This window comes from Acanthaster planci, linkage group LG20 (assembly GCF_054643075.1).
Source record: "Acanthaster planci isolate LZ-2023a linkage group LG20, COTS_SCS, whole genome shotgun sequence".
NCBI lineage: Eukaryota > Metazoa > Echinodermata > Asteroidea > Valvatida > Acanthasteridae > Acanthaster > Acanthaster planci.
The window spans coordinates 3884900-3897609 of NC_141796.1; the positions used below are offsets into that span (position 1 = coordinate 3884900).

General features: G+C 38.2%; 1 protein-coding gene across 1 annotated transcript in view; it reads right to left on the reverse strand.

Moving 5' to 3' along the window:
- Positions 1 to 12710, reverse strand: part of casc1 (cancer susceptibility 1) — a 58879-nt gene that overhangs the window by 22341 nt on the left and 23828 nt on the right. The window contains exons 6-11 of the mRNA XM_087130835.1: positions 8932 to 9072; positions 6988 to 7134; positions 1596 to 1699; positions 1114 to 1378; positions 632 to 740; positions 366 to 533 (exon numbers count right to left, since the gene is read on the reverse strand). Coding sequence (XP_086986961.1) covers positions 366 to 533; positions 632 to 740; positions 1114 to 1378; positions 1596 to 1699; positions 6988 to 7134; positions 8932 to 9072 — 934 coding nt within the window. The remainder of the gene's footprint in view (positions 1 to 365; positions 534 to 631; positions 741 to 1113; positions 1379 to 1595; positions 1700 to 6987; positions 7135 to 8931; positions 9073 to 12710) is intronic.

Genomic DNA, 12710 nt, shown 5'->3' on the forward strand with positions numbered 1-12710 from the left:
GGGGGTGTTCACAGAACAAAACACTCAAGAACCAAATGAAACAGACTCTTGGGGCCTACCATATAGCTCTGGGTGTTACCATCACATATATCATTGCTCCCACGTACAGGACATCACTTGGTGTATTAAGTGTTTAATTAAAGCCCAAGGTCTTTTCTCACTTAGGAAGCACCACCTCAGCTCAGCATTACTTGACACTTGTGTAGATTAGTCTTACCCCCATGCTAAAAGCTATATCCTGCTTCTTGCGCAGAACAATGGAAAATTCTAAATCATTGCAGGACAAGGTGGATAGGTTGGTTTGCTCCAACAGATGTATGTACCTGTGTTTAGTTAATGCAAATGATGTACATGTCATGTCTCACCTTGCGTCATAACCCACGATTTGACTTGCTTGGGCTGCGGGGGCAGAGACAAGAGATCCAGGTGAATCACCCCCCCCAAGACTTGGTATGCTCGCAGATCAACGGTGTCCTCATCTTCCTGGTCATACTCCTCTTCTGCCTCATCTTCCTCCTCCACCTCCTCAGGATCTGATAAGAAAAAAGTCAGGTTTGATAACAGGTTGACACACAGGGAGAACTGTACAGTGATACAAGATACAGTGGACCACATTCACTGAAAAACCTACCAGGTTGTACAGGCTGTGTTTGCTGTGGTGTTCTTGATGGACTTGGTGCTTTGAGTTCATCTGTTTCATCAAAGCCTTCCTCCTGCTCTTCCTTGTCACCTTCTCCATCCTGAGCAATACAAATAAACAGTGTACACTTCCACAATTTTCCTACACACATGCTGATTGGAGATGAAGGCCATCAATTTAACTTCATGAGTATGAGTTAAGGGTAATAAAAAAATGAGAATTGGTACGAGTCAAAGTGCAACTGTGTCAAGATTATCTCAGGCTACCACAGTCCCTCACTAATCAGCATGGCTTAGTTGAAAAACTGCAAATCTTTACTGGCAAGGTAAAGACACCGAACATTTCACTGACACTTCACACATGAAATGTAGGAAGCATGACAGAGTTACATCAGAAGCATGCAATGATAGCGACTGAATACAGTCTAAACTATATGTAAGGAAAGCTGACTTGTGACTGTCCATAATGCTGACCTGCTTCTCCTCAGCACTTACTGCTCCTTCTTCCTCCTCGGTCTTGCCAGCTTCTTCTGGTTTCTCTTTTTTGTCTTCATCCTCATGTACAACTGCCTCCATTACAATGGATGGTTTCTTCTTCTTCTTTGCATGAAAGGTTCTGCAGAGATGTGAGTAGTGATCGTACTGTGTACGGAGGACACGGATGGCGATATCTGACAATGCTAGCTGCTTGGGCAATTCAAAGATGAAGTTCTCTTCTTCAAATTCATATGATTTGAAGCTGTAACAACAACAAAATATGCACAAATGTTGAAACAAATAGAAAGCGGAAAGTAAGCATTTTTGAATATTTGAATAATAGATGGTTTGGTTTTTAAAAACTTTGATAATTCCAACAAAGCTTAAGGTGAATCTTTCTACATGCAACCATTTTCAAACTGTAGTCCTGTCTCCCATTGTAAGTCCTTTGCAAGATAATGAGAAATCCATCATCCTACCGTGGGTTTTTGATGAGATTCCCCCACAGCATGAGTGTGAAGTCACTGCTGCTTTTCACAAATTGAAGGTTTCCAGACTCAGTATCGGCCAAACTTGATGCAGCCTTTAAAAAAACGACATCATTTATATTACATTAAATCAACACTCCAGATGAAAACAGACAAAACTTCGTCCTCAAAATTTCTTCCACTTACAACCATGTACACTTACAGGTACGTTAAATTTAAAAAATGAGTTCTCTCAACAAGATTTGGAAAAAAAGGAAGTAAATATCAAATACTTCATCATCAATTTTTCTGTTTCGCCTTGTTTTTCAATAAATCACCAGCAACAAGACACTGGACTTAAATTAAAAGTTCTAGTGGTTCTAATAATCAAACACGTCATTATCTCATCATATCAGCATTTTAAATCATTACACCAACAGTGAAGGCACCACACAATTCCAAACTCGAAGCAGCAATAGAACATTGCCATATTCACTAAACCTACTGACAAGTCTAAATTAAGCTCAGACAAACTTTATCTTCAACTTTAACCAATGCGTCAACATACACTGTACAATTCAAAAACAGTTTAAAACAGTTGAACAGTTTTAAAGTACCTGGTCTGATAATACCGGTAGCGTGAGCAAATACATACATGTACATACAAAATGACAAATGGTAAGCTGTTCATTGGACTGTTGAAGTTCTTGAACTTGCAAGGACGTCATGGAAGTTGGGCATCAACCGCTGCTCATAGCTAAGGTACCACTAGGGTAGTACATGTACATGGATGAATGGATAGTAACAGCCCTAAAGATACCAACATGCTAAACAATTTTATTACAAACCTAGAAAATAACAAAAATTACAATATCCTGCATGTTGAGAAGATTCAGCATCGGATAAAAGCTCTTTTCTAAATGAAGAACATCCCCAGCACCACAAAGGAAGATGTGCAGACGAGTAATCCCAAGCAGCACAGAGTGACCAGCAGATGAGCTTTGACTGAAAGAAGTGAAGCAAAGCTTTACAGCAAGGCTAAGAGATGAGACTACCCCTACACCAGACAGTACGGGCATCTGAACATTGGTTTGACAAGACACGAATGTCCATATGCCAGTACTAACCAGGGAAGGGAAAGTGGAAAAAAGCAGAATGGACCGCCTGGCCATAAGGAGATTTATTTAGTAGCTGGTAATGTGTACTACTGCAGAATGGTGAAGCTAACATGAGGCTCAGGGTATGAAACTACACATTTTAAGTTCTTAAAACCAACTCAGCAACTTTAAAGCTGGAACATGCTCTAAACACATACATGTACAATCTAACAATTGTAACTAGCATTCAAAGAGTACCTATTACAGCGATACGTGATTGGCTCAGCATGACTGTGCATACACGTACAGTGTTTCACCATGAATGTACATATACACTGACAGCCAGAGATTCCCTTCAAAGCATCTGCAATCAGTCAATCAGTAAAATCCAATGTCAAATGCGTGAGTACACAAATTTCTGCACTTTCTGACCTCTTTCTGTGAATTCTACAGGGACTGGCTTCCTGAGCAGATAGGGCTGGGTTCTATGCAACACAAGTTACTAATTTCCTTAAGAAAACTTGATAACTTGTTTGAAGTGATGACAAGTTTTTCACAAAGTACTTTGACTTTCCAAAGGTTAATGCGTGAGTAAATAATCCAAATTGTTAAATCACCGATGTCCGGCCCTGTAAGAGGAATGTACATGGCCGGATACTGGAAAGCTCCCATGGCTGAATTCACTTATTAGACAGACTCAGTCTATATGCTGTATAAGCCTATTTCTTCAACAATTTCTAAGCTTTTACAGTGTGTTGACAAACTGGGGGTATAAATACAAGAACATGTCCAAAACAAATCTCTACCAGTATCTGGTATAAGCTGATCATGTACATGTACATGTGTAGCTTATCACATTCCAAGAACTACATGTACAGGTATGTTCCGTACCAATACCATACCTCTGTGAACATACAATGTGACCTTTGATTTACATGCAAAGACAGTGAAACTTCCTCACACGTCACAAGGTTAGCATTCTGCTAAATCACAGATTTATTTACATCTACATGTACATGTATCCATGTATGCAAAGTCATTCACAAGATATAACACACAACTTATGCAATTAAAATTATTGTAATGCAAAACCCATTTCTTATAAACAAAGCGAGACATGGATCTTGCTTTTGAACAATTATGTTACTACAGTCTGTAAATACTAGCTGTACCTTAACCACATGCTGCCAGATGCTTTGAAAAATGCAGTGCACACAGATGGGAGATTTTCAAGATTTTCAGTTTTCTAAATTCTTCAAAAATTTATCATTTCATGTAATGGATGTTTACACACACAAGAATGACTCTTTGGTGGCTACTCTAAGCTGACAGGTAACCTTCATTGACTCTGGAATATTTCAGCCAGGCCTGCTACCCTGTAGAGAGAGCCCAGAATTGTTGCATAATTTCCTTTGTCCCCAGTAAATGTGAGTGAAGTCTTTTCAAACGCGGCTGGATTAGCATGTGCTGTGTTGCTCACTTTTGGGCGCGCTATGCCCAAAACAGTGGTGCACTGTTTAAAAACAGTAATGGATTACCTTTGAAAAATGCAAGCCGAAAAACTAAGGCAATTTCCAGCAGCAGGTCTTTTGTTCCGAGTACGGTCTTTTGTTACACGGACCAACTCTTTTGTCCCATTTCCAGCACCAGGTCTCTGCGTATAAGCCCATGGTGCTTGAAACGGGGTTCCCCAGCAGCAAGAGGTTAACATATGACATGTAGATAGATGAAGCAATTTGGAATACCGGAGATTGCATGAATCTGCCGTACTAATTCCTAAAGACCTCTTGAGGACTCTGCTGACCAAAAAGATGACAACTGCCATAGTATTTCTGAGATTAGTGAAATATGGGAATACAAGTTTCTAAAGAAACAAGGACTATTACCATTCCCAAAGGAGAAAGAAATAATAAGTACAATTGTTAAGGTTAAATTTCCCAACAATACCAAACATGGGCACATTGCCATTCTATTACATCATATTCTTTGGTCAGGATGAAGATCATTTTAATGACAGAAAGAAGCAAAATACTTCATACTGCCCTTCAAGTAATGCTGCAAGTAAGCTTGAAGGTTTGGTTCCAGTTTAGTTTAGACATGGTTCGGAAAGTTTTGCCAAACATCGGTTCCAGTTCGGACACGTATGCACATGTACAATGTAAGCTCCATCGATTATAGATAATTGCCGATATTGATACACGTACATGTATATCAGCGGCCTGATATTGATGATAGCAATATATCAAATTTTTTCGAAGAATACATGAATATGTTTTTAAGTTCAAAACCAATGGCGTAATGCATGCATAATGCCGAACACCATTTGCAGTTAGGCGGCTTAGGGCCCTACCAATTGGTCCTAATCATGTAGCATGCAACAAGTCTGCTAGAATTTGCAAGCTTTTTTAATCTTCCCCAAACAAAAGAGCAACTGACAACACCTACAACCTGTGGTCAGAACAGTACATGTATATTCAAATGCAAAGGAATGCATACTCTTTGTTTCTTCTTTGTTTCCCGGGACAGTAAGTTCCTCCCTCAACCAATCACCATTGATAAAATTGTTATACTACAACACGACATGAATATATATCACACAAACTACCCCGTATTGTGTGTATGCAGAGGGCGTAGGAATCTGATGCATCAGTCATACAAGTTAGGGCAACGGCTATTTCTTGACCACTCACCGATTGTGCCTGGTGTCATGTGTACAAAAGTACACACATAAGTATCGCGCAAAATTCATTAATGCTGAAGTCACAGCACACGTAAAATAGTCTTCGAGCTTCAAGGCTTCCGGCCATCAAAACTCTGATGTGCCACGCGTGCAATAAAGTTTGGTACCCATACACAAGGGTATTGTTATACAGTTTGTGCATGCATTTCCCTTGTGAGGAAAGGTGCCCTGCTAAATGTACAGCATACTTAAATACGTGTGAGTTTTTACATGTACCAGTACATGTTCGTAACAACGAAGAAATTCATTGCACACCACATACAACCTACATGTACTGTACATGTAGCTGTTTTACCACTTTTTGTAAGCTTTTGTGAACAGGACAACAAATCAAAGGTAAAATTGCTGACTGCTATTCTTGACCATGAAAAACGGACACTTTAATTTCAAGACAAGGCACTGTCAATAACATGTACAACAGCTTCATTTTTTTCATTATATCAGCGATTTCGATATATCGATTTCAATGTTACAAAGATACCATTCATATCAATATCAAAGCAAAATCAGTATATCGGATATTATTGATACAACAGACGTTAGTACAATGTACACTGAAACATTAAAGGACTCGCTACGAGCATTCGGTACATGTAGTACAGTACTTCCATGTACTAAGATGTACAAGCAATGAATCTCCTCCATTTCCATCCAAGAGCAACTTCGATTTCACCACATTTTTTTTTCCGAATCGTTTTCCCAAGGTTTATTTTAGAGTTAAAAAAAGTTACAGTCTAATGTGTGACTTTTTCAAACCATGTTTCGCCGACCAAAAGCCGATGTGTTTAGACAATGCTCGACTCAACAAAATGATAGTAGGATATGGGACAACAGCTTTGTTCGTTCAGTTCAGTTCAACAGTGCCATGTTCAGATGAGTTTTCATTTGGTTTGGTTGTTTGGCACTACCTCAAACTGCTTATTTCCTTAAACCAACTCAAAAGTAATTAATTTTACAAAGTCAAGGATAGGTGAAATTTAGATTTGAAAGCTTCATCCCAAATTCAACCGAACTAGTGATCAAAACCCTGGTTTAACACAACCCTATGATAAAGAATGATTTAAGTTTTAAGAGACCCTACCAAATGTTTCACCAATCAACATCAGATGGAAACTTAAGCAAGAATAAGTCAACCAAGGAATGGCAAAATCATGAGAAATATTTCAACTACGGAAGGCTTGAGCTGTAAGGTGTTTGCTGTGGAACAAATGCATGGTTCATAATTTCGAAACTGAACGCCCCCAGACACCTTACAAATCTAGTTCTCATTTAATTTCAGGTCTCACTGGAGAGGGTTTGTGTGAAGCAGCTATGAATTCAGTAAGTTCAAAATGAAGCACTGATAAAAGAAGACCTACATTTAGCACTTATGATTTTTACACGCAAGAGCAGACAGCCCTAGATGTCGACCTCAAAAAGACCCAGCAAGTCTTCACATGAACATTCCCTTGCAGCCAATGAATGCTTTTGGTTGGGTCCTATATTTATGTAGCTCAGCTTGTGTATGATATCTGATTAGTACATGAACTGCACCTACCGGTGCATGTACAGTATATGGCCTACACACCTTCAGAAGTAACACAGTGGCTGCATCCACCTTGCTGCTCAGTAGATTCTGTAGTTCATTGATGGTATCTTGATATCTAGCAGCTTGAGATTCATTCAGATCCTTCTCCGGAGTGTCATCCAGTAGAAACTCCAACTCACTTATCAACTGAATATTATGAAATAATAAACAAAGATGATTAAAAATCTTAGCCCTATTATTCTCCTTTCTAACCTGAATTCCAATCTGCAGATTCAAATCAAAGCAACATCAGACTCGGACATGATGCCTTTTACATAATGAAACTACTTACAGCTTATTCATACGTATTATACAACAGCTCAACCAATCACATGGCAGAGTTTTGGCAACTGCCAAATAGCACAAAGCCAATTACAGAGTCACAGCTGTGGGTACCCTATACTGGCACCTCCCACGGAGCTTATGGGGATTTGAAAGATATGAATCATATGGTCACACAGACCCTTTCCAAATATGCACTGGGTTGACAGATTTCATGCAGTGTGATTGGTCAACACATTGCAACTCTTGGAGGTGCCCTACTGTGAATCATCCGTATTGAGTTTAAAGGGTCCATGTAATGAAGTCTTCTAAAACTTTTTGTGCAACTTTTTACAGTCAAACACCAATAACACAAGCACAGTCAACACAACCTCCTGCTAAAACAACATTTAAGTTTTAGGTCCTCCAGTCTTTGTATTTGTTACACATACTGATAATACAAGGTCCCTGTTGTGACAAGGTACATGTAATATGCAGAGTCCCAACATCCCTGATGATGTTAAAGGTGTCTAACGTCTTCAGTGTATGAATACCATTTGGCAGCCCTTTGGGTGTATGTGTATTGAAAAGAGCTCTTGTACCAACAGTTTCAATTGTCCATGCTGAAGTTATCCAAAGGCACTGAGGATTTCTGAATCCCAAATTTGCCACTGACAACATACATGTGTGTGAGAAAGAGTTGCTCAATGGATTACTGTCATGAACCCACATGTACAAATATACAAGAAATCACCACAGAAAAGGAAATTTACATGATTTAGGACATAAAATGCATCTCGTTTAATAATTTCCCTTCTAACATGAGTCTAAAATAGTATATCAAGTACAAACATATGGTACAATGCAGAAACAAAGCCCGCCAGTCCCTTTTTGTAATTGTTATTTTTGAAAGGGTGTGCAATACAAAGAGTAGTGTTATAATTACCGGTAGTTCTTCTGACTTCTTGCCTTATTTTAAGTGACAAGTTACAATGATTATTTTTCCTGTTTTCTTCATTTTGTTACACTTGCTCTATGTAATGATTTACTGGTTCAAATTTCTATTTTAACATCAGTGGCATTCAGATAAATATGGTAGAGTCTGAAAAACAAATAAACATGTCGTCTTTCCGTAGGCAGAACAACTGGCTTTTCTGCATTTGAAAAGATTTTCTTGACGGCACCCCAAGTTTCACATAACCAAGTTTGGTTTGGGTCTACATGTATACCAAGTTTCATTGCATTTAGACTTACATGTATGGCTCTGAAATTTAGGCCTACAAAGAATTCTACATTGCTTGTGTCTGTTAGCATGACGTCTGATGACAACAGTATTGTTTGAGGACCATTTTATGTAATAAGGTCTTTATTCAAGGTAACTTTGATGAAGACAAAAAAAACTGCAAGGTGACAAAAGTCCAGTGAAGAAAAATTGCATACAAAGTCAACAGGTTTGTGGAAGAACATGAGGCATAAGAAACGGTTACAAACTCAGAACAAAGAGAGGCCTTTTTCACACTGCAGAAAAGCCAACTATGCAGTATGTACATGTATGGATGTGATTTTTTTCTTAAAAACTAATGTGACGGACGTTGAAAAACTAAAGGAACTAAGTCCCCAAGCAAGATTTGACATGTACACTGTACTGCACGGTTGTATGTACAACAAAGTTCTCATACTCACAGCCAACGTTTGCTTGCTTTCTAATATAACAGAATCAATGTCATTGGTGTCAGTAGCTTCATAGGATAAATTGATGTATGTGTTAACCTCAGCAGCAATTGTTGGGTCTGGTGTGCCATCACACTGCATATAGCGATCCCACTGTAAGAGTCCAAAACAATTTATTGGTTATAACCTTCAAAGAATATTCCAGAGAAAATAAAGTATTCTAAGAAAAACAAATGAGAACCAGAGGTGCTCCAAAAATTAAATCTACATGGACAGGTGTGCATGACCCACACTGTACAGGTACCAGCATTGTAAAACAACAATAGAAAACGTAAGGGCGTTTCCACACACATGTGTATGTGTATCCGTACAATACAATGGACAATGTACATGTAAGGCCGCTATACAAGTTGTGGTCCAGTATAACTCACACTGTGACTGTTTTTCAGCAGGCATGGAAACTAATCAAACATTAATTACATTATGTCCATTTCCTCCTTGCTTTCTTGATATTTTTCCAAGAGGATTAAAGGATTGCTCTATATATGCACAAGTGTTATTGTTGTGCAGGCCAGTACCTGGTACATTTCATCCAAGAAAAATAAACTGCAAAATGTAAAGGTACATAGATGTGACTGAAATTTAGGATAATTAAGTATGACTTAACATACATTCAAGTATGATACACTGTAAATACGGTATCGTCGGTGTTTTCACCAAGTGACAAAAAACAAGGAAAATAAATAGTTTTTCGATCTGGGGGGTTTTTGTACTATTTTACTTCATTTGATCCAAAGAACAATTTAGCAGAGTTTCAAAACAAAATGTTCTTTACTTTCCTAGTAACTGTATACAATGTACATGTACAAACAACTAACGAAAAGCTCGGTTTCTGTGTTTCTTGTTTCAGGAAGTGACAGAAAGTCTTATTGTTAGCAGAGCAAATAAAGACAATATGGGTCATTCCATGAAGTTGGAGAACACCTGGTTATTTGCTTACAGTCTGAAGCTTTGGACTAAATCAAATGGTTAAATTTACATCATAAAAATAACACAGAGAGATATACTGTTGAACCATTTTGTTCATATTGTGGAAACTTTTTTGCAGCATAAAGCACGAAAGAGGTTTCCGTTTATGTAAAACTAGGTTTTTTCTGACAAAATAAATGGGCATTTAAGAAACAAAAAGAGTGGGTTGAAAGTACTGGTACATGTAAACATTGTCATATTTTTATATATTCAGATCTATATCAACCCTCCACAGTTCACAGCACACATGTAGTTTATGTAACTACCCCTCCTTCATAAGTGAGCCCATTTTGTTCGAGGGTACGGAAGTAACATGTGGTTTCCATACATAAATCCTGGTAGTTGCATTACGTCCAAAATAGGAGTTCATGTTTTGGACATGGAAAATAGTAGTTTACTATATCACCATGTTTTGGAAACTACAACGGATGTGTACTTTTTCTCCACTCAGCGTTGGCTGATGTAGTTCAGGTTCAACAGATATGACTTGTTCTTGCCAGAATGCCAACTGTGGTTTCTGCAGCCAGTCTGGCAAAATCCAGCTGGGAAATTCTAAATAAAGGTGCCAAATTTTTTGCACTGTTTTCTGTGAAATCAGACACAGTATTTTTGTGTATATTTTGAATATAATCAGGGATAAATGTGCTTAAGATCAACACACATATTGCCATCCATGCGGCCGTATATGGCCACAAAGATTATACTTCATTTGAACCCTACTATCCCGATTGAATACGGGAAAATGCTCAGCCTGACTGCATGGTACCTGGTCTGGAAGGTCTCCCAAAATGAGTTCATATACCCATCCTGACATTCATTCTTGTGGTATATTCCCTTCTTTATTGTTTTATTTTGGGTAAGGTACTTGCCAAACTTTAGAACATAACAAACGAATCTTCATGACATACTGCAACTTGGAGAAGTCTTTGCTGTGCACTGAAGTGTGTGGTTTCTGTGCTACATCCACAACCCACTACATGTTGCATAATACCTGAGTATTTCCTTGTCTGCTTAAGACTTATTGCTAAAGTATGATTAGTAGAAGATACACAGTTAATAATGTGTCAAAACTTGGGGAAAAAATAACATGTGAAAGAATTTCAAATTTCAGCTCCTCTGTCACACATTGTTATCCAACTTCATGGAATGACCCATACACATAATCTCTGCACGAGTCTGGGTGTGTACACATGAGTGCGAACGGTGTCGTACATGTACACTTGCACAGGTCTACATGTATGTTGAAATGTAATGAAATGTAACAATTTTCTTTAAGTACGCATTTTTATTGAAGTGACAAAAGGGTGTGTGATGCAATAGGAAAAATAATAAAAACCTCCGGGCCTTTTCTGTTTGAACAAAGTGAACAAACTCTTATCAGTTCTTATTAATGAATTATTCGTTAATTAAACCAATATAAGTATGAATTAAAATTTTCGAAGTCTTACATTTCATGACTTTCTAAAAATCACTCCTCAATAAAAGTGATCAAAAATGTGTATTGAAATGGCTAGTATTTTCAAACGCATTTTTCTTGGACTATCCATTTGGCTAGATTTTGAGGTTTTTGAGACTTCATGAAAACACTGATGATACCGGTATGTCTTAGCTGCATACAACATACGTGCTTACTGTAAACTACACGTACGCATACATGCATAGATGTACAGTATATGTATAAAAAACTTTATATCCTTTAAGATTGTCTCTTGTAGAACTCCTGGAATTCAAATACAGGGAGGAACCTAATATACCTGTAATTAACCTCCTCCCTAAACTGCCTCAAATATAATGCATTTACTGCATCCTGCACTTGTGTGTACATGTACATGTGTATGTACATACTGTACATATACTGTATGATATGTGGGATATGAGAAGCTGACACAGAAGCATACTGTACATTGACAGACTGATGTCCAGCCTTATGAACTGTATGTGTGGTCTAGAGGGAGCTGTTAAGCACACCCTGTCATAACATCTCTCGGTATACATGTACATGTGCAATGTACATATACATGAATGCCAATAACACTTTAAACAGTGCCTAAATCAGTCGCAAATGCGACCACAACTTTGCTAATGCGATCATGTTTTCACCACACAGTCACCATTTGCGACTTAAGATACATGTAGCTTAAAAACTACATACAAATGTATTTGAAAAATTTTGAGTATGCTTAAAAATAAAAAAAGCAATGATCATGCACTCAGAATTTGTTCCCGAAAAGTAGAAATTACAGCGCAAGTTGCATCGTGAATTACAAGCTTACCGTGTGTGCTGAACATGTACAATACTACATGTACATGTGTTGCCATCACACACGTGTTCGTCAGTTCCTGATCGAAACATACATTGTTGATGCACTGTATACGGACACCTGGGCCATTTTATAAACCACAGCATGGGCTGTATTTTTGCTGCAACATAAATGAAGCCTGAAACGGAGCTCATGCCAGAATTAAAGGATGTTGCTGTGGTTTAAAGTGTCAAAAATAGCGCCATTCATGCAGCAGGGTGTCCCACAACACGCTGAAACTACAGACGTCATAATGTCCATGGCTGAAGCCCTTGGCAAGAACCCTGAATTTCTGGATTGGCCTCATTGGCACTCATGTACATACTGTACATGTAAGTTGAGTGATGTACAATGTATGTGTGCCGGGCCGCGCTGTCTCATGATTCTATGACATACATGTACATGTAGATGGACAATGTAAACACAGGGTATTCATACTGCATGTACGTTCATGAATATTCA